The 22780-nt window shown below is 40.2% G+C and overlaps 1 protein-coding gene across 1 annotated transcript in view; it reads left to right on the top strand.

Moving 5' to 3' along the window:
- The first annotated feature begins 2838 nt into the window (after positions 1-2838).
- Positions 2839-22780, top strand: part of kcnab1a (potassium voltage-gated channel, shaker-related subfamily, beta member 1 a) — an 87927-nt gene continuing 67985 nt past the window's right edge. Inside the window, exon 1 of the mRNA XM_034701541.1 lies at positions 2839-3047. Coding sequence (XP_034557432.1) covers positions 2839-3047 — 209 coding nt within the window. The remainder of the gene's footprint in view (positions 3048-22780) is intronic.

Raw genomic sequence — 22780 nt, 5'->3', positions numbered from 1 at the left:
CTGTATTTTTTATTTTTGTTCTTTAGCCTGTCAACTTCTTCTTTGGCCAATTAATAGCCATTACCCTCATTCATGTCATTAGCGCGACTAAGGTGAGTCATGAAGTTGTGACACGGTGAGTCAAATTGGCATTTCAATTAAAATAGTGATATTTAGCTCTGGCGTATTGATGATTACATCCCAAAATAAACATTTAATATCAGTTGAGATATGTCAGTTATCAGAAAGTTGAAGCACACAACAGATGAAAGCATGGGAAGCTAGAAAAACATTATTGTGTTTAAATAAAATCAGTATCAGACAACAGCTATCGTTATGTCAAACAATTCAAGACTTCTCACACTAAAGCTGTTACAAACGTCAGAACATGTGGTTTACATTCAGCTACTGTGCAACATGTTGAGCAGTAAATTCATTTTTCAATCACAATATGCTCGACAGTTAATCACTTGTCCTTGGCTCTGTGCCTCCCCTCCTCCTGTTTAGATGTTGAATTTGAAGAACGAGGCAGACTGATAACACGGGGGTTAGCATGACATTTACATGACATTTACAGCCCCACTCACGCTTGTTTGTTAGTGGGTCAGACTTTGTTTAACATTAGACATTTGTTAGTTTCTTTGTTAAAAGCATCTGCTGACAAAAGGAGATGCTCACCAACAAACTACAACAAGTAAACATAAAGTACATAACCATAGAATCAAAAAAAAGAGTTGTTGAGTCCAGAATTTGACATAATCTGACTCTTTTATCCAAACAACTTGCAAGCACTGCGGCGCTGACATTTACACCACATGTGCTGACACACACACACACACACACGCACACGCACACGCACACGCACACGCACACACACACACACACACACACACACACACACACACACACTCGCACACACAAAGAGAGACTGTTGTGAGACCTCGCAGCAAAATGCTCTATTCACCTCCATTTGACACCCCTTATAGAATTACTGGAAAGCACACAACATAAAACACCTCCCTCATGAGCACACACACACACACACACACACACACACACACACACACACACACACACACACACACACACACACACACACACACACAATCATAATTCATACCCAGGCAGACACTTGCACTGTAATCAAACATAAACACTGATGCATTAATTCTTCCTCCCATATCTGCTCCGTCACATACAGTCTGCTGCTATTGCTCGTTTTCTTTATGATTACGATCTTTGCACACCTCCCCCTCTCTCATCCATCCATTTTCTTCTGCTTACTTTTATCGGATGCTCCCTACTGGTTCTTTAAACCCTGTATTAATGGGAAATTATTAGTTTATGTCAGCAAATGTATGTTTCTGTCTTGTGAACTGTACCACAGCTTTTGCATATTTGTGTCTGTGTGCACATCCAAAAAAATAAATCACAAGATCCAACAGGATTTGAAGAGACAATCCACCTTTTGCAATAAAAAAGGTTTAATGCATAGTGAATTTGAATGCTAAACAAAGAGCCAAAGGGTGGCATGGTTACAGCAGCAGGATTTATCTTGCTACCACAGCTGAGGGCCAACTGTTATTTGGTACTTGTGTAGAGGTTGTGGTCCAGAAAATGGAGCAAAAAAGAGGTGAAGAAGGTAGAAGAATACCATATAATGAAGTTCAATTGAAGAGCAGAGAAACAGTATTTGGAAAGTTATTGGAGGAAAAGAGAGGAATAAACCTTTAAAGATTGTTGACAGGTTAGAAATCAGAGTGAGAGGTTGGGCGAGAGAGGTAGAGTGGGAGCTAATGAGAGAGACGTGGAGTGTGGGAGTGAGATTGAGAGAGAGAGAGAGAGCGAGCTGTGTTGCACCACATGCCTCTCAGTTCTCTTAAGATGCGCTGGTGGTGAAATAGCTGTCCAACGGGAGGAAGGGAAAAAAAAGGAGTGGAGTATCCAAACATCGGTTGGAAAAATATTAGAATCACATAAGAGGGAAAGAAGAGTAAAAAAAGGGGGAAACTGGGGCACAAGCATATCAGTGACATGCAATAATACCAGCAGGTGGGGACCATGGAGTACCGAACAGAGTGAAGAAGAGGAGAGCAGGAGAAGAGACGATGGAGTGAGAAGATGGGAAAAATAACTGAAGTGTGACTGTGCTCTCCACCAGGACCTGAGACTGACTCCCATCCCTGTATTTCGTCTCTGCACTGTCTCTTTATCCCTTCTGTGACCCTGCCCCCTCCTCCCTCATCCTCATGCTTCGGCTCTCTCTCTTTCTCTCCTCCTCCACTCAGACCAGGGAGAGTCGAGTGCATGGGTTGCATCTCTGTCTCTCTGCTTGCTCTCCGCTTTCCCTCCACACTCTCCTCCAGCAGCCTTTCTGCAGCTGTAAGAGAATTCCCTCAGCTTTGCATCAGAGGGAGGACACAGAAGAGAAAGGAAGCTGGTCAGAGTAATTCGGGGGTCCTGCAAAGAACTGAGGAGCCTTTTGTTCTTTTCAGGCTTTTGATGAGTGACTTGTTCTGCTGCCTCTTTTCTACAAGGAAAGACTTGAAATGGAAGACTTGTGAGAGTGAAAAAAAAGAGCAGCTCTTTTTTTTTTTCAAGAAACAAAGTGATGCTAATGGAGACAGCATTTGAAAGTGAGCAGCTGAGGACCGAATCCACTTCCTAAGAAAGAAAAACAACTACAGAAGTCAAAGAACCCGAACACAGACTTGGTACACGAGGCAAGGAGCTGTGGAATCAAGAGATTCTTGAAGAAGCACACTCTCTGAGACTTTATCCTTCCTTTGCTACTCTCTGTTTACACTCCTTCTGTCCCATCTGTACTTTTTCCTCTGCCTCTTCCACATAAGCTCAGTCATGCAGGTGTCTATCGCCTGCACGGATCACAACCTCAAAAGGGGGAATGGGGACCACAGCAAGCAGAGCGCCACCAGTCCCAATGTGGTGAACCAAGCCAGGGCAAAGTTCCGCACGGTGGCCATCATCGCTCGCAGCTTTGGCTCCTTTACTCCCCGACACATTTCACTCAAGGAGTCAACAGGGAAGCACACTGGCATGAAGTACAGGTGTGTGCCAGAGTTTAGAGTGCATATGTGTGTTTGCCACAGTGACTGTCTGGCATGCTTCTTGGAGAGCTGCTGTTTGTTTGGTATTGTAGTTTTGGCATGTGCTGCCATGCTACTCATGTTTCTGTCTATATTTCTCCTCTCATCCACTCCACCTCAGCTGCCACAGCTTCATTATTCTTTTATTATGCTGCTCAATTTTTCATTGCAACCAAGTTGTTCAACCATTTATGAGTTTGAGTGCAGCTTTATTCCTTTGTTGTACAACTTTTACACTTTTAGGGTGTTAAACCAGAAACGCAAGGTAAACAAACTCATCCAAAGGTGACGAGCCTGGCAACTTTCGATTCTTAAATCATATTATCTTATACATTATAAGAACAAGAACTTATTTAAATAGTATTCTCCACATGAGAAAAGTTGTGTTCATGTGTAAGTTTATTTAGTCAACAATGTATTCAAGTTGTCTGTTAATTATCCTATCACAAAGGGAAATAGTTCCCTATGGATAGATTTAAACATCATTTCATTGTCACCATGAAAACAACCAGAAATCTTCTTGATTACAAAAAGCCCCAAAATTAACCCTTTCTGCACAGAAGTCCTGTGCTGTTTTGTTGCTGCTGTCATAATGTGGAATTCCACAAGACCATTCATGCCAGCCCCATCTGAAGCACCTTCTGTCAACACTGCAGTGGGCTCTCGCTACACTTTTTAAATTTGACCCACAGTCTCCATTGAGATTTATCAGAAAATCCCCAAAAAAGGCAGCTCATTTACTCTGGGTATCACAACCAAACCTGACAGGGGTTATGAATAAATGTTGTCTCCTTCTGCTGAGAGTTTACTGACAGCTCCTGCAGCTTCTCTGTGTGTTCTGTCTATCACTCTGACTCCTCATCTTCTGTTTTTTGCCCCAAACCCATAGTCCACATATTTTCATTTTCAGTCAGTTTCACACAAACCTGAAGTCTCTCTACGGCACTTTGCTGTTTTGTTTCCATAAACTCAAATGCTCTTATTCGAATGCTTTAAATGAATGGAAGAGGAATCTTCTGCTTCTGCTTCTCTCCCACACACCTAAATACTTTTTTTCCCTGCTTCTCTCTCTTCTCTCTGCCTCTCTCTGTGCTTTGGTGAGACAGCTCTGCAGTGTGGGCAGAGTGTCTGAGTCGGACTTGACCTCAGCAGTGCTGCTGCTCAGCTGACTTGTGTTTTTGACTCTCCAGCCTCAGGCTGTGAATTACGTAAAATATGGTACCATTACTGTCTTTTAAAGCTCTGCAGATCATTCTGAAAGTAGACCGGCTTTTTTTGTGTGTCAGAATATGTTTGAGGAACATGTTTTTAGCATACACAAAGAAAAAGCTAGTGACAGACTGCAGGCATGAGGAAGTGCTGACTCTACAGCCCATTCTGCAAATGAGAGCCCTGCACATTGCTTTAATTGAGGGTGCTTTTGGCCCTGTTCACATGCTGGAATTAGAGTAATGATGTAATTGTTTAGCAACACTGGAAGGGAAATACAATTGAATCTCCAGTGAATTGCACATGCTGCCAATTCTATTTATTGTCCTATTTGAAGGGTTGTACACCTATTTGGATGGGACATGAAATAATGCAATATTCTTGATGTGGCTGACTTAATAATTAAATTTTTTTTAAATAAAATTATGGAATTCTTTTGTTATTCTGCTACAAATTAGCTTTACATGTGCACTGCTTTTGTTGTTGTTTGTGTTAGGCTATAAAAGTGTACAGAAGTGTACTTGACAAGCTGTGAATAGAACATGATGTAGCATGTAACACATCCACCACTATACCTCAAACATGGACATGAGCAGTCTAAAGCTGTGGAGGCTCCTCAATAAGTTTGATCAAGTATTTTGAATTGATCCTGAACACTATGGCTTGGACCAATGTGCCACTCTTCAAGGCTAATATAAGACTAGTAGTCAGACCAGACTAACATTACATATTGTCCAGACTCGGAAGCAGTCTAGACATGTGTAATGCAAGTGGGCTGTGATGCTGCATGACCAGTAATGAGAGCTGGCTGACAGGTGAGCAGCACACCGACTCTGTGCCACGCCACTCAGCGTTGGAAACGGCTGCCCAGGCTGGTAGGGGCAGTGAGTAACGATGCCTTATCCAAAAATGAAACATACAGAGCTTCACTTCACAGGTGACCCTGAGCTGAGGGCAAACAATCCTTCAAGCAAAAAAACTGACTCAGTTCTGTTGTGCTGAAGACATCCAAAAAGCTGGATTTCTGTGTTCTTACATTTGTCACTGCTGTTTTGGTTATGTTGACCACAGAGAGATACAAATACCATTAAAAACTGCTGATGGCCTCAATGACAATTTAAGAACGTCACTCAAAGTGCCAACACTACTTTGAAGAGCTGATCAGCTTCATGGGATGCCAGCCTAGTAGCTTTAGGTTTTTGAATGTCATGTAAAGTGCTTCAGACAGAGACGACTGACAGACGTGCCGGTAACTGAGAATGAATCCTTTTGATGGGGTTCAGAGTATTGACCAGCCTGTCAGTGTGTGTGAAGCCAGACATTATACCAAGAACTGTGTCACTGTCACAACTGACCACAGCCACTATAACGACATTTCAGTCAATTTTGTGAAATCTCAAATGTTGAAAGTTGAGGAATATAGAACTGTGGCAATGGTGAAGAGTGGGAAAACTTTCTGTCAAGTCATGCAACTGAGAGTATTCATTTTGCTGTAAGTGTATGTTTTGAAACTTTGCTTTCTCAAATGTTTGCCGCTATGAGTTGCACAAATGTTTAATCAGGAGTGGAAATGTTAGTACTGTCCTCGCATAAAAAACAGAAACACACTAATGCTGTTGGTGCATATGAGTCTGGTTCTGCTTGAGGTTTCTGCCTGTTAAAAGGAAGTTTTTCCTTGCTGCTGTAACTTGCTACATACTGCGTGGTGAAATGCTTATGGTGGATTAAGGTTAGATAAGACTGAGTCCTGTCTAAAAGAGGGGACTGGATCTTATCCTGTCTGTGCATATCATCTACTGAGAAAATTATTTATTTTTTATGTAATCTGACAACCTCGGCATTTGTCGCATTTTAGACATCCTACAATAGACCATTTCATGAGTAGCTTATATAATGTTGATGGCTCATTGCTCAGTTGTATGTGAGTTTTGTCGGTTGAGGTAGATGGCTGTCTAACATGAGTCTGGTTCTGCTGGAGGTTTCTGCCTGTTAAAAGGAAGTTTTTCATTGCCGCTGTAACTTGCTAATTACTGCGAGGTGCAATGCTCATGGTGGATTAAGATGAGATAAGACTGAGTCCTGTTAAAAGAGGGGATTGGATCTTATCCTGCCTTGATGTTGAGTCTTTGTTGATAATTTAACATAGTGTATGGTCTAGAACTGCTATGTTTGTAAAATCCTCTTGACAAAATGTTTGTTGTGATTTGGTGCTATACAAATCAAGATTGATTGGTATGTACAGACTGAATTTTAACGTAGGCATCTCTGTATTTCTATCTCTGTATGTATGTATGTGTTTTGATAGCTGCCGTTTATTTTATATTATACAATGCAGATCAGGATCACACCTAGCATCAGTGGTAACCAAGACAACATCCCCTTCCCCCAGCTTGTATCATTTTTATCATTTCAACTCAGTTAAAAAACAATCACTGGCAACATTGATGTTCATATTCAAGGCTGTTGTAATAGATTTTTCAGTCTACACATGAATCAAATTGATAAGTTGAACTGTTAATAAATGCACCAGTAAGTGGGAGCAGTATTACAGCTTTTAAATAAAAGCTCACACCAACACCTACACATGCTAACACACACACATGCACACACTCACAGCTTCCACTATAGGATGAGAAACCATATGCCAGTGCAGTCTTCCTGTCAGTCTGTCATGAAGGTTCAGTAGGCAGTTGATGGTGAAAATTACATCTCACAATAGACTAAGATGGGCTAGAGTTTCTTTTCACAGCTCTATAGGAACAATGGAAGTAAAGATAATGAGGGAGAAAGAGTTAGGGATGGAAACTGAAAGAGACAGAAAGAGACGATACCTATTTGTGTGTGTGCTAATCACTCAACGCTGTGTCGTCCTCTGCTGACAGTGGTGCTTTGGTACAAACAGAATGGCAGTCACTTTCCCCCTCTCTCTGTTTCTTTTTGTTTCAGGAAGTGAACTAAGGGTTGTGCACGCCATCTGCTCTGGCACTGCAGTGTAGGTGAAAGTATGACAGCTGAGAATGTTTTGCTTCTCAGTGTGGACTTGTGTTTATTTTTGTTTATTTTCATGTTCTCCTTACAGCCGGATAAAGTCAAGTAACACATGCGCAAAACACAGGGGTCAGACTGTTTGTTTATTTATTTGCTCAAAGAGCAAATTTCAAATGTCAAGTTGAGATCTGTTTGACAAGATAAGATAATTGAAAAAATAACAAAGACTTTATTGACAGAGACATGGAAACTGAATTTCTGGCAGGTAAATACTGTCACAGTGATCATAGCCGATCGAGCTAAACTAATAGATTTACAATACATACCTTGTTGACTCATTGACTCATGTAATGTCCTTTATGCATGACTCAATACAAGTTTGACTGAGTTTGGATCCTTTAAATTTTAATAAGCTCCACAACAGGAGAGTGGGAGCAGGCTTGGGTTGTGTGTGCGTGGAGGGTTGGAGGTGGTGATGCATTGCTGTACATTTGAATACAGTGATGACAAAACACTGGATTATGGTGGATTAATGTGCCCACACTAAGTATTTCACTCTGACAGTAGAGCTGAAACAAAAGGTTCTCTAGGCTATTTTCAAAGTCTGTAAAAAAACACACATCATGTCTCCTGCTGTCACTCTGATGCACAGTGGTGAGAGCTCATTCAATTGTTAACGATTTCCTTTACAGCGAGACTCGGTAAACAACATTTGCATCAGTCGATCAGTCCGACAGGTGAAAGGGAACACAGTTAGGGGAGTGGAGTTAGACGCATCTTATGCAAGGAGTCTAGCCCCATGCTGGGGTGTGACTACTGTATGCAGTGTACACTTGTATAGATTGAGCCACCAGTGTGCAACTAGCTCCCTCTGTCCCCTACCCCACATAGCTTGGTGGTATGATAATAAGCTCTGAATTAGTCTCAGTTTCTGGCTTTGCAGCAAAGAGCAGCAGTGAGGTCTGTGTTGCCTCCTTGTTGGACGTATATATTTCTATGCAAAGAGAAAACGAAAACGAAAAACGAAGAGAGAGAAAAGAGTTCTAGGAAAAAGAGCAAAGGAAATATAGCAGGGGGTTGTTTTAATTGATAAAGGCAATTAACTTTGTATCAGATTTATTAATAAACGTGTTTTTGCATGCGTATGTTTGTGTATACATTTGTACTTGCATTAGATTTCCTCACATCATATATGCCCCTCCCTCTATGGAACACATCAGATCCAATCAGGTGCTAGCATGCTCAGTGAAAACATTGTTTTATGTGTGGTGGGTCCTTTAAAACCCTGAGGGTTGGTCGAGAGCTGTGGTCCTGGTGTTTACTGTATAAAAATGTATTTTTTTTTCTTTTAAGTTATATTTGTGGGCTTTTTTGCCCTTGTTGACAGGAAACTGAAGAGAGACAGGAAATGTAAGGAGTAGAGAGTAGGGGAAGACATGCAGTTAATTGTTAACCTGCCGGGAGTCGAACCAGCGACCTCTGTGACGAGGACTATTGCCTCTACGTGGGGCGCTTAGACCGCTAGGCCTTCAGCACCCTGTAAAAACTATATCTATTAAAAAGAGAAAGCTTTTCGGGTAATGCTGCTGTTTTGGGCGGCTGTGGCTCAGTGGGTAGAATCGGACGTCTATCAATCGGAAAGTTGGCGGTTCGATTCAAGACAAGGCAAGACAAGAGACTGAACCCCAAATTGCTGTTCAGGGATGTGAATGAGTACGAATGAGATTAGCTAATACTGATGGTCCCTTACTACAGCAGCCTCTACCATCAGTGAGTGAATGTGTTGTGAATGGGTGAATTTGATGAGTAGTGTAAAAGTGCTTTGAGTCAGAAAGACTAGAAAAGCACTGTACAAGTCCATTTACCCCTTTACAATTTACCACTTTTAAATTTTTTTAGCAAGTTAATGCTTCCTTCATGTTGAAGTAATGCATGACTCATGATGAATGTCTGTTTGAATTCATGTAGGATGCACCATTAGTTCCTGTTACTCATCATGAACTAAGATCTGTCTCCGATCCACTGCAGTCTGGCTTTGTGCTCTTTCATCTGTCAACACCCACCGGTTGTTGTTTTCAGAATGCAGCACGGAGCAGCACCGCCGGACAGCTGGAGTCATGTGACCAAGGTTTTCCTTTGGTAATTATTGCACTGATGAATATCCGACTACTCTCCTCATCCATGTTGTCTTTATCGGCCTCTGAAAACCTCTGACCTGTTGACTCAAGGCCTGGATCCGCTCATTATGACAGTTTGTTGGCGTAGTTAAGTGAAATACAATCTGGCGATAACTCAGTGTTTTATTCTGAAAATTAACCAAATGTCATTTTGTTTTGGTGCCTGACGTCCTGCCCAGCTTGATCTTCTCTGTTGAGATGTGTGCGTCGTGCTCCTGCATTTGGCAAAGTTGAAGTCTTGCTTATCTGACCCGGAGGGCTCAGGCAGGAATAGAAACCTATCAGCTCCAGTGCTGTAATGGATCTGAGACGGACAGGACACGCATCCGGTGTAATTTGGTCGTAATAATCAAGATACTATGACTTCAGGTAATGACTACATGCTTAAACTTAGTCACAATCTTACACACATAGTCATTACCTGAAGTCATAGTAACTTGATTATTAGTTCATGATGAGTAACATGAATTCAAACAGAAATTTATCATGAGTCAATGTGTACCATTATGTACCATGATGGCCCTTGTTATTTGGGAAGTTATTTTTGATAGCAATCACAATACTAGGTTCAAAACTCATTTTTCACAGGATAATATTTTCTCAGGATACCATTTTATCATTTTTATTAGGATATAAGATTGAAGTTAACAATACATATGACCTTAAAAATGAAAAAAATTGAATGTTTTCAATTTAATTATCTTTTTTTCAATAAATTAAAAATCTCAATTTAGTTATGAGGTTGCATGGTAGGTTGCTATCTTATTGTTCCATTTCATGTGTGTGAAATCTAAAAGTCTGCCTTTGGTGGTTCATCCATGTGTCAAAACATTTGCCGATAAGTCAGGGGTCTGGATATCTTGCACTGTTACCTGAGGCGACTTTCAGCTCTATGAGCTTGTGTGGCTCTTAACAGCAGCTGACCGCCTGTTCTCATGTTACTAAGTACTCTGGGAACTGAGAGCAGAGATGGATGCTGTTAAAAATGGCATGCAACCAGCTGATAATGAGATGAGACAACCGATCTGTCTGAAGACGTCAGGTAGGAGGCTGAAAGAAGTTTACTTAATAATAATGATAATAATAATGATCATACATTTTATTTAAGGGCTCCTTTAAGAGCCCTCAAGGTGACCATAGAGCACAGTTTTTAAAAAAGAACAGTATACAAATTAGTCTTGTAAAATCAACAAGACATGATACAGTGTAAAAAATAAGTAAAATGAGCAGGATAAAATAAAGTGCAGTGAAGAGGTGTAATCAAAGTGAATATACCAGTTTAAAAAGATGTGTTTTGAGATAGCATTTGAAAATGGAAAGAGAGTTGATATTACGGATGTCTGGTGGGAAGGAGTTCCAGAGGCAGGGGGCAGATCGGCTGAAGGCTCTGGACCCAAGGTGGTTGAGCGGGTGGGTGGTGTAATGAGGTGAATGGAAGAAGAAGACCTGAGAGTGTGGCTGGGTGTATTGATGTGGAGGACAGGAGTGATGTGATTAATGAACGGGGTTCTGGTGATGATATGGGCAGCAGAATTCTGGACCAGTTGGAGTTTATGGATGGATTTGAGAGGGAGACCAAAGAGGAGGGAATTACAGTACTCAATGCGAGATGCAACCAGGATGTTAACAAAATCGGCAGTACTGTTTGGTGTGAGGGACAGGTGGAGGGGATTGATGTTACGTAGATGGAAATATGCAGACCCAGTGACATTATTGATGTGAGATTCAAATGATAGTGTGCTGTTGAGGATGACACCCAGACCCTTAACCTGGGAGGTGGGAGAAACTGTCAAGCTTTGATATGGTGGATTTGGTGCTAATAAGGAGAACCTCGGTTTTATCACTGTTTAACTTGAGGAAGTTGAAGGTGAACCAGGATTTCATTTCATTCAGACAGTCAGAGAGGGAAGTGGTTGTAAGGGAGGAGGTGGGTTTTGGTTGACAGGTAGAGCTGGGTGTCATCCGCATAGCAATGAAAACTGATGTTAAATTTACGGAAACTATTGTCAAGAGGAAGAAGATAGATGAATAGAAGGACCCCAGGACAGAACCCTGGGGAACACCAAAAGTGACTTGGAATGACTGAGATTTGAAGGATTTGAATTTAATGAACTGAGTGCAGCCGGAGAGATAAGAGGTAAACCAGTGAAGGGGTGTGTCAGTGAATCCAATTTAGTTTAATCTGTTGAGGAGGATGCTGTGAGAAATGGTGTCAAAGGCTGCACTAAGATGAAGGAAAAGTCTGTTAGAGTGAAATCAAATTATCCCTGGAATAATTATGTCTCATCTCAGCCTGAAACAAGAATACATGCATGTGAAAACACTTGTAAACAACAGTGGATCCCCATTCATCTGTTCTGTTTTATATTAGTTATCATTTTTTTATTTGGTTGTCTGCCTATCTGAGTGTTTATGATAGGTAACACCCTGCTGGTTCTCTACAGTTTGTCAGTAAAGAGAGACTAGTGAAAAAGAGGCAGCAGATGTGAGGGACTGGATGTGTTAAATGGATTATAGCAGCCAGGTCAGAGTCTGGAGACTAACTCAGCACAGTCAGTTAACTTTTCTATTTTCCACTGAAAGGTTTTGTCAACAATAAAAAAAGAATAGCCTTACGATTCTCAAAAATGTTTGCTCACCGATCATCTCTGAAAGGCAAATATGTGGAAAAACTGATAGAGGATCGGGCAAGACAAAGGCCAATTTGGATGACATTTTAACATGTGTTGCAATACAAAACAAAACAAAACTCGAAAGCCTTGTGAATACTTGGCAAGCATTTGCATGAGCCAACTCATAAACTGTTAATTTGGCAGAGGAAGGCCGGTGTCGGCTCAGCTACTGTTCATAGCCTGCTGAGAGCTTGCACAGCAAAGTGGTGTTAAAGGCCAGATTAGCAACTACTGTAAGTGTCTGTGTGCTGTTCCCTTCTGCGGAGGAGGTGTGAAGGTGTTCTCTGTGTGTGTGAATGTGAAAGACCTATATGTTTCGGTTGTAATTGAGACTTTTATTAAACTTGAATTCTGCAGTTAATGTGAATGTATCAAAACCAGAAGTCAGTGTGTGTGTGTGTGTGTTTGTGTGTGTGTGTGTGTGTGTGTGTGTGTGTGTGCGTGTGTGTGTGTGTGTGCGTGTGTGTGTGTGTGCACGTGTGTGTGTGCGTGTGTGTGTGTGTGTGTTCGTGTGTGTGTGTGTTTTGGGCATATGGCAGCCTTTCATTTCTACACTGCTTTGCTCAACATGACAACAATCATTCACGAGGAAAGAGAGGGATGAAAAGACAAAAGTGATAATGAATAAAGGAAGGAATTCTTTGTGCCTGCTGGTCGTGCTCCAAACCACCACACAATAAATAGTCAACGGCCCTAACCAACGCATTATCTCTGCTTGTTGCTATGGTAATCATGTCCTTGGCTCTGTAGTGCTATCATTCAACTCGGAACACTTTAAAAGACACACATCCACACACACACATGCACAAACACAAATCCACTCAAACCCACAAACCACATATATTTACTACTGACTATAGACCATTAGCTTTCAGTCCACAAGGTTACTAAACTTAAGTGGAACGATTTCCTCCTGTATTTTGAGAAGTATTGACCAATCATGTTTAAGCCTGTTTTGGTGAATACAAGAAAAACTGTCTGTATGGAGAGCAAAAACAGGCAGCCATCACAACATCCTGCCCGTCAGTAGTGGGAATCTGATGATGATTTATTTATCTCTATTAACAAATACCAAGCTAACTAGCATTCAAAGATCAAGCATTTCAAAAGTAGGGCTGCCAAGATTAGTCGACTAGTCAATTAGCAAAATAATCGTTTTGGCAACCCTATTCAAAAGTTACCTTTAGGACCATGAGGACCGCCTCTCTTTTGACTTTTTACAACTCTTCATCATGAAAATGTTGTTTTTGCAAACTAAAGACCTGTTAATTGCAGGTCAACTACAAGAAAATTGTTTTCATTTTTGGGCCGATACCACTGAAATAAGCCAGAGTGAAGCCTTTGTGTTCATTTTCACAGTTAAACAGAGAACTACCAGAAACAGATGAACAGATGAACAGTGTCTACATCCCAGACATACCTGGAGGGGAAACATTCACAGTTCCCTCCACTTTTAATCTAAACACACAGTTGCTTCTGAAGTTGCTAATTGGAGTGAACACAATGCAGCGCATGGAGAGAAAGTCTTGGCAGGAGGTTATTTAGCACTAACCGCTGGCTACACTGAAAATACAGAGAAGTTAACTATCATTCCCAGAGACATATTCTAATTAATTAGGGATCTGAGCTGAAAATGGGTGCTGAGGTGTGGGCTGAATTGGCTTTGAAGGTTTGACATGGGTGTGACGTGTGTGATAGTGTTAGAGAGACAGGACACATCCCCCTCGGAGTGTTGCAGGTATGATTAAAGGAACCACTGGAAGAACGGGGGGAGGGGCTGACAGGAAAGACAAAGAGTGTCAAATCTATTAATGATCACAGTAAATCCCTACAGGGGGCATTCATATTGATCTGTGGACAGGATAACAAACAGTGACTGGCTCTGGTTGTCTGTCAGTTTGAAAACAGTGGCTTTGCCCTTGGGTGTCCTAAAACCCACTGACAGTCATATTAATTGTTTAGCTGTTAGATGTGAAACAAGGACTGATTATACCTGAATCAAATATGTCAATTAGTCTGTGGCTGGTGACTTAAAGCTTATTGCATTCAAGAATAACAAAGAAGTCATGTGAGTGTCCATGGTTTTTGTATTTTATATTTTTTGTGACTTCTTTAATTTAATGGTAGCATCGCTTAGCTTGCTGTGACATTACAGTTCAGAAGAACTGGGTTATTTCTGTTTGAATGCTCCAACTTCTTACTTCACTTTGCTCACTTTAGCTCTCTTAATTAAAAGAAGAGCCATGCTGCCTTGTCAGGTTTGTTTCAGATTGTGGCAGGAAAATCATTTAAACTGAGCTGAGAGTCAGGAATCAAGGGAGGCATCAAGCCAAGCTGCTGCAAAGGATTTAAAATCTCTCTCTTTGGCTACCCAATGAGAGAATCAGAACAAAAGAAAGAGAAACAGCAATTGATTGTGTGACCTTATAGAGTTCATGAGTGACTTTTTAAAAATTCACCCCAACAGCTTTTTTTTTTTTAGACATCTTGCATCATGTAGCTCATTTGAATGAGTAGATCTTGCTTCTCTTAACAAAATCTGCCCTCTTAAGGAACAGCAGTTCTCTCCAAAAGCTTTCCCAGATTGGTAATTAATCTACATCACAGGAACAGTATCACTGTAAACACACAGGCTTTCTGGCAATTAGTAGAAAAAAGTTAACTAGTACCAGAATCTATTTTAGGTGTCTTTTGTTGCCTACTTCTAGAGAGCAGTGCAACACTTTGAACATGATTTTGTGTCCTGATTTAGCATCCAGATGTTACCTTAACTCTATAGCAGCATTGCAGCTTTGAACTGTGTTAGTATGTGTTGGATGTGATTGGGAAGAAAACGTTTCGAATAATGTTTCTCTAGGATAATCAAAGAACCTAAAATTGTGATCACTTGGGTTGATCTGTTCAGTAATCTCCTCTGGCTGGACCCCAGTTAATAGTGCAAGTTATTTCCTGTAAATTGACGGTGTATGCCACACTCTGTCCTGTCTCACATGCCTGACATTAGTTCCTCAGTGAAATGTAAGCTCTCTCTGCTTTCTCTCCCAATTTCCAGCACCTCCAAAGCTGCAAACTATCTAAAAAGCAGAGCAAGTGCTGAACAGGCAGAAAAACACCCTCCTTGTTTCCGACTTAACATTTCCATCTCCTGACAGAGCTGAAGCTACAGGCCTGTCAGACAGAGTGCTGCTGTCTGTATAACAACTGACATTTTAAGGGCCTCTGTTTCCTTTATACCAGCTCTCTTGACTGCTCTTTTACCTGATTTATAAGGATTCCTGCTGACAAGAAGGGAGGAGTTCAACATTAAAACATACTCTGCATCTCTTGGCAAACTTTTAGTGTATAATTGGAACAATAAAACTTGACGTGAATTTGTCATATATTTAACTTGAACAACAATAAGACTTTTTGGTGCCATCAGTGAGAGCATTCAAGAAAGCAAGCAAATCTGACATCAAAATACTTATTTCATGATTTTTACATTTTGGATATGCTTTTTTGATGCCAATCAACAGTTCACTAACCTAAACAGCTCCCCAAGAATGCCTTTTATCACAAAATAGATCCTATACCAAGCTCTCATCAATCTTTATAGAACAAAACTAGATCATTAAAGTGAGGTTAACAGTGACCAAACATTGCTCTTTAACTTAAAAGAAGATCAATATTTTCACTCCCATTTATAACACAAATAAATAGAATGAGGGCTGCACAGTGGTGCAGTGGGTAGAGCTGTTTCCTCACAACAAGAGGGTTCCTGTTTCGAATCCCCTGTCAGGCAGGTGCCTTTCTGTGTGGTGTTTGTATGTTTTCCCCTGCATACGTGGGTTCTCTCCGGGTACTCCGGCTTCCTCCCACAGTCCAAAAAGATAATTACTGGGTTAACTGGTCACTCTAAATTGCCTGTCTCTAATTTAGATAGTGTGTGTGAATGGTTGTCTGTCTTTCCATATTTGCCCTATAATAGGTTGGCGACCTGTCCAGGGATAGGCTCCAGCCCCCTGCGTCCTCAAACGGTATAAGCAGTCAAGCTAATGGATGGATGGATAAAAACAATACATTTATTATAGTGGTTCATATTAACACACACATGTGCCTCATGGAAATGTTGAATTGCACCTTAGTGTGGATTTTTAGAATCCGAAATCAGTATAGCAGTTAAGATAAGATAAGATAAGATAGTCCTTTACTCGTCCCACAACGGGGAAAATCAAGTGTCACAGTAACAAAGTAGACAGTGCAAAAAAAAAAAAAAAATGCAGATACATTCACTAAATTGAAGCAAAACATAACAACATCACCAAATTCCTTTTTTCCCCCGCTTTGAACAAACTCATAGAAATAAATACAAATGATCTTAAATTATTTGTTTAATTCTACAAGCTGTAATACTAAGAAATCAGAAATATTAATAACCATCTAGTGCTTCATTTTGTTGTAACTGAATGACTTATGCATTAATCCGTTGTATATTACAAACAGAATATTTTCATCTAGAATAAGAGAGACAATGTAACTGTCAACTACTCATCTATTCCCCTCCCAACATCATTATTTAACAGGTTTGAAATTCTTCTGACGTACACAGGAATGAACAGAGAGTGAAAAAGAAGATGAAGAAAGTTTTCAGAGGGTTGGTTCTTGATTCTGTCAGTTAGTAATTGACTCTGATCAGATCCTCAGCTTCAGGGATCTGGTATGCAGAACTATTTGTGAATGAGCATTGAAAAAGTTTGTACCCAGTGTGTGATATGTGTGTCTGCGAATCACCCTCAGTGTCAGTATGAAGTATGTGGCACATACGCATAACTTCCTTCCCTTACAGCTGCTCTTATTCAATTTACCCCATGCAATTACACTCCTTCCTTCCTTTTGTTTCTCTATTTCCATCATTATTCTCTCCCCTTCTTCTCTCACTTTTCCCCCTTCCTTCCTCCACAAACAGCAGTGGCATACTAAACCCTGTGAAAAATAGTTGTCAATGCGCTGTCTGCTGCGCTCTGTGCCTTTGATCCATTAAAATCACCTACAAACTTTTCCCCAAGGCTGAAGTCGTGATGGGCTGAATTTACATATTATATGCACACACAAACAAATTAAATGAACATGTAATGCACACACATAAAATGAACACACAAAAAATGCATACATGTTAACACCTACATTATTGCATACTATGTAGAGGGCAGATGGACTGAGTTGTTTAAGGAAACAGTTTTTATTTTCAGCTCACAGAAACCAATCAATCTTTATTTCTACAGCGACAAAAATAAAGTAATAATTTGTTGCAGTGTGCTGTTATTAATTGATCCTCATTGCAAGCACTGTAAAATTTTAAGAACTCAGCAAACAGAGATGAAGGACTCAGAGACAGAGCCTGTTGAAAGCAATCAATCATCTGCCATGTAAGATGTTTGAAGCAAAGTTCTGCAGCATGCCATCTGTCAGGAGAGCAAAACAAAGGCAAAGTGCAGGCAGGCGGAACAGGGAACAGGCCGAGGTAAAGAGCAGGCCGTCAAGAAAAAGGAACATGGGGGAGAACTCAAAGACTGAGGTCTAATACACTAACAGTCCAAGAAAGAGTTGATATATTCCTCTCAAAAAATGTCTGGTCACTCATCCCTGCGAAACAAAAACTGATAAGCTGTATACGTCCAGAGCCAGTAGATTGCTACATTCAAAAACGTCACAAATAGAGAGGAACATTTGGATGCGTATAGTGATTGTATTCCCATTAGGGAGATTAACTCAGAAAGAGGAACCATAGTTGCTATCTTTGGGATTCAGTTACAAGGAGAATCAATAGTTGTTGTTTCTTTATTGATTGATTGTTATTGAACAACCTTTAATTACATCAAGCAGCTTTAATGGAGTTGTACTATAATTGCAGTTTTTGCGCACTGACAACTTAGATGAAAGGCCACATCACGGAGATACTTGTAGCCCTGAGTAGATCATTAGAATATATATCAGAAGTTTAGTAAAAGTGGATGGCAGGAACACAGGAAATCCATGGGGGAAATGAGAACAGGTGTGTTGCAGAGTGAGGCAATCAGGTGTGTGGGGATTGCAGGAACACATTGAAAGCACTTACAAGGCAGGTGTCTGAAATGACAGGATAAACAAGAAAATGAGTTAAATTGTGAGGAAACGACTACATGACTTGTCACAATTGTTGAATAAATGCCTGAGAGACTGTTAAAGGTTCAATCCCCTGCAGCAGTGCTCAGCAAGCCAGTCAACACAGCCATCTGCAAGTTCTGCAGGACAGTGTGCTGGTTCCTGCAGTCTTCTACCAAGTGGTGTTGAGTCATCTATCCAGGGAATGAAATGAGCTTGAACCTGCAGTTGTGATTTGACTATGAATATGCAACATTAAAAGAGGAAATTACGTTATTCGTTATGTATGCTGATGAGTTATGTGCCAAAAGAAAACCCAAAAGTGCGCCTACTTTATTAGTTATACCTGCATGTGAATGGCAGTGCTGCGGGAGAGAGGGACTTTGCATCCATATGAAGGCCATATAATTGACTTCAGTTTCCATGGAGATGTGACTGACTGAGTGCAAGTACAATATGCTCTGTCGAGTGGGCTTGTCTCTGTGTTTGGTTTGACTCAGTACAGGTTTTTGTGGCATTGTTTAGCATAAGAGTTAGTCTTAATGGTTTTTGAAATACCGTGGATGTGGAATCTTTAAGTTTTAGTATTTCTATTTTTAAGTTGCATCTATTTGACAGTACAGCTGAAGAGAAACATGAATTTTTTTTTTGGGGGGGGGACACACTTTAGCCTCTGTACATGGGGTGTACACTTAAGATACCTGGTCAAGCAGCGCCTCAGTACTTTAAGTTTTAAAGGTCCACTAAGGGTTTATTGTAGCCTGTAAAAAACAGACACTTTTCCAGTGAACTTCCAGGTCAGTAACAATGAGTTTCAAAGAGAGCAGAGATGAACTGAATGAAGAGAGAGGGTGTTTGTAAGTGTGTGATTTGGGTGTTAAATACTGACTGAACTAAGCCAGGCTGTGATGCATGAAACAGCTGTGAGTCAGGAACAGAGAGGACAGATATTCAATCAGACATGATGTGGCAACGTCCCTCAGCTAATTCTCTAATATGAATAAGATGGATTTGTTCGTCTTTTCCTTTTTTCTGCTGTTTGATCAAAAAGCTTTGAAAAGATACCCTTGGAAAAACTGTGAATATGCAGGGTCAACATCTCTATGCAGGGCTCATGAGGCAGCTGTAACCTTAAACCTGCTGCAGCACTTCAAGTATCATTACAAAGTACTCCTTGGTACCTGTCCATTAAAGGTAATGGGTGTAACTCCAAGTGTCCATTATATCTCCTAATTGAAGGAAAGTGTAGATCTTCTCATTGATTCTAATATAAAAAAATGACCAGCTATGATTAGTGAAGTGAGCTGCACCATGCTAATGTGGAAAGTAAATCTCAACAGTGGTTATAGACAGCTTGATAATTCTTTAAAGTCATTACTGTTATCATAAAGCATCAGGTTCATGTTTCAGCTTTCTCTGCTTCACTTTATAGTGGCTGCTTGTGGTTTCAACAGGAATGGAAAGAGCTTAGCAGACTTTTAACCCCAGAGCTTTAAACCAAGACATGCTGACTCACACTGTTTTCAGGACACTCTCTCCTGTCTGCTTTATATACCAGTCTGCACATCACTGCATGTGTGCCCTGCATGAACTTTGTTCCCCCTGTACAAACTCACTTAGTTATTCATTGTTAATAAAACAAGACAAACAGCACATAATAAAGTAATAACACAAGTATGGCATATTATTATATTTTATTCGTCATTATATCTATATTCATTTTTAAGCTAATGCTTACTTGAAGCACAATTGTGTTATTAAAATTGTGTGTTTACCAAGTCTTCAACTGTTAACACATTTTTTAAACGGCTATTGACAACAAAGTTCATTGTTTTACTATCCCTATTAATAAATAATACTAACGTTTATTTATACAGCACTTATCAAAACAGACATTACAAAGTGCTTTACATCATAAACACCCAGCAATAATAAACAAAGCATGATAGGGAGACATATTCAACTAGCAAGATAATCTAAGAAGAACAACTTAAAAGAACAGCCGAGTAAAAGAGAACCTACTAAAAGCAATTAAAACAATAAAACAATAACAAATCAGTAAAAAAAGTAAAAACAAGGAGTGAATAAAAGAAAAACATTCATAAAAATAAATAAGAAATACATGCAGGTTAGTCCACAGTCGTGGAGCCTGAACAGCAAACACTCTCTTACGTTAAGTTTTTAAGTTATATAAATATAATACATATTTATTACCCGGCTGTCTTACTGATCTTCGGGTTGTGTAAGATGCTTGGTTCTGATTGGTCCAAACCCCTTGACAACCTTTTGAGGAAAAGAACCCCTTGCGTGGTCTCATCCAAAGACTGTATGAAATGTGGACTTAGTATCCGTGACGTCATCCATCTGTTCCTGAGAGCTGTTTTGAAGCCAATCGACGGCGGCAGCCATATTGGAAATACGGAATTCAACCAGGCAGAGTGTGACGTAAAGGGGCGGAGTTTGAGCCTCTTAGCAAACAGCTATATGTTCCCGACCGGGAATCACGTCAGTCATGTCCTTATTTGAGCAAAAACTCGGAATCTTAATATCTTCTGAACCGTTGCGTTAGAAAAAAATTCACCCCCTGTACAGTGTGTGCCGATAGAGAGATTACCTTCGTAGGGCCAAGCCATTTTTCGAACCAGGCTGTAAACATGTTTATTAATGCTGTAAAGATCGTCTTTGAGACCGGAGGTTGCCGCTTGGTCTCACCCTGTCAGGAGTCTTTTTCCCATAAAAACCTGCTAACCATTCATTATCCTTTACATATTCTAGGGCCAGGCCATGAAGTGCTTTAGAAGTGATAAGACCTTAAATTTTATTATAAAAACAATGGGCAGCCAATGTAATGTCATTAAAACAGGTGTAATGTGCTCTCTCTTCTTAGATTTGGTTCAAAGTCTTGCTGCTGAATTATTTACTGACTGGAGTGGATTGATGGATTTTTTATTTATACCTGTTAAAAGACCGTTACAATGATTTAAATAGAAGAAATAAAAGCTGTCCAAGCAGATCGCTGTCTAACATGAGTCTGGTTCTGCTCAAGATTTCTGCCTGTTTAAAGGAAGTTTTTCCTTGTCGCTGTAGCTAGCTAAATACTGGGAGGTGCAATGCTCATTGAGGATTAAGATGAGACAAGATCGAGTCCTATCAGTAGACGGGGACTGGATCATATCCTGTCTTGATGTTGGGTCTTTGTTAATAATTTAACGGAGTATGGTCTAGACCTGCTCTGTTTGTAAAAGCGTCTTGAGATAACGTTTGTTGTGCTTTGGAGCTATACAAATAAATTGAATTCTAAGTTGACAATAACAGGACTGGATGACCTTGTTTATCTGTTTTTCAAATTGTAAATTACTGTCAAAGGTCACTCCTAGGCTTCTGTCATGTGACACATTCTGTGACAGGGAACCAAGGGAGGACTGTTAACATTACTGAACTGAAAGCAATGTTTGGATTTGTGTACTCACAGCACTTTGTTGATAGAAAGAACAGATTGTGGTTTTCATCTGAAATAAGAAAAAAAGCTGATAAAAGCAGTAACCATTGCGGTTATACTTCATTAAAATTCAACCACAGTACACAATGTTTAGTCAACCTCAACCAGAGTTTTTCATCTCCTCATACTCATCACATTGCTTCAAGAGATGACGTCCTGTGTATTGTGAGACCATCCATCATCGTTCCTTCATAGGAAAGGATAAAATAAATTGTTTTTTTCCCCACAGGAACATTATTTTTTCTTTCCATTGCCAACAGAAATCCTAATCACCATTTAAAAAGGAAAAAAAAGGAATACTAGAATTTTTTACAAAATGCTGTTACAGCCACAGAAAGAAAAGAAAAGAGTGTTTTTATGTATATCCTTATAATAGTTCAAAATGCTGGAAGTCAAGAGGAAAACAGTTTATTCTGTATGCTCTCTGCATCTATCCACCCCTTCCCCCACCCCCACCCTATGCAGTTCTGCTTGATATCTTGAGTTTATGAAGTGTGTGCGGTTTCCCTTTGAGGACACATGCATTTAGGTCTGCATACATCTGCATGGCAACACACCCTTACACTTCGCTAATTGTAGCTGTAGTGAATGACCTCTTTCCTTTCCACCCGAGTTCCTCAGTAATTACCCCATCTCTTCGTTTTTCACCCTTTTTCTTCCTGTTTTCCCCTGCATGTGTTGTGGGAGTTCTGCTGCTAGAGTGTAATTTAGAAATTGCTCCTAATTTTTGGTGTGGAACTCACGAAAGCAAAGAGGTCAACAGAGACCCAAAAGAGATTTAATTTTTAATGAACAGAGTTTGCTTGTGGAAGAATTTGGGGTTCATTAATGCACAGCCAGCACTGCATAAATCAGTACTTGACACTAAGCTAGCCCTTCCGAACTAAAACCTAAGTTATTACATTTACTCCTTGAGAGGCTAACAAAGTTATTACATAAACATCTGGCAGAAATACTCCAAGGGAAACTTTGTTTACATAAACGATACATATTGCACATCATGTTCAAAAGCTGCTGGCTATAAACCCT

This window comes from Notolabrus celidotus, chromosome 14 (genome assembly GCF_009762535.1).
Source record: "Notolabrus celidotus isolate fNotCel1 chromosome 14, fNotCel1.pri, whole genome shotgun sequence".
In the NCBI taxonomy this organism is placed as follows: domain Eukaryota; kingdom Metazoa; phylum Chordata; class Actinopteri; order Labriformes; family Labridae; genus Notolabrus; species Notolabrus celidotus.
This window is presented reverse-complemented; position numbering and strand designations above follow the sequence as displayed.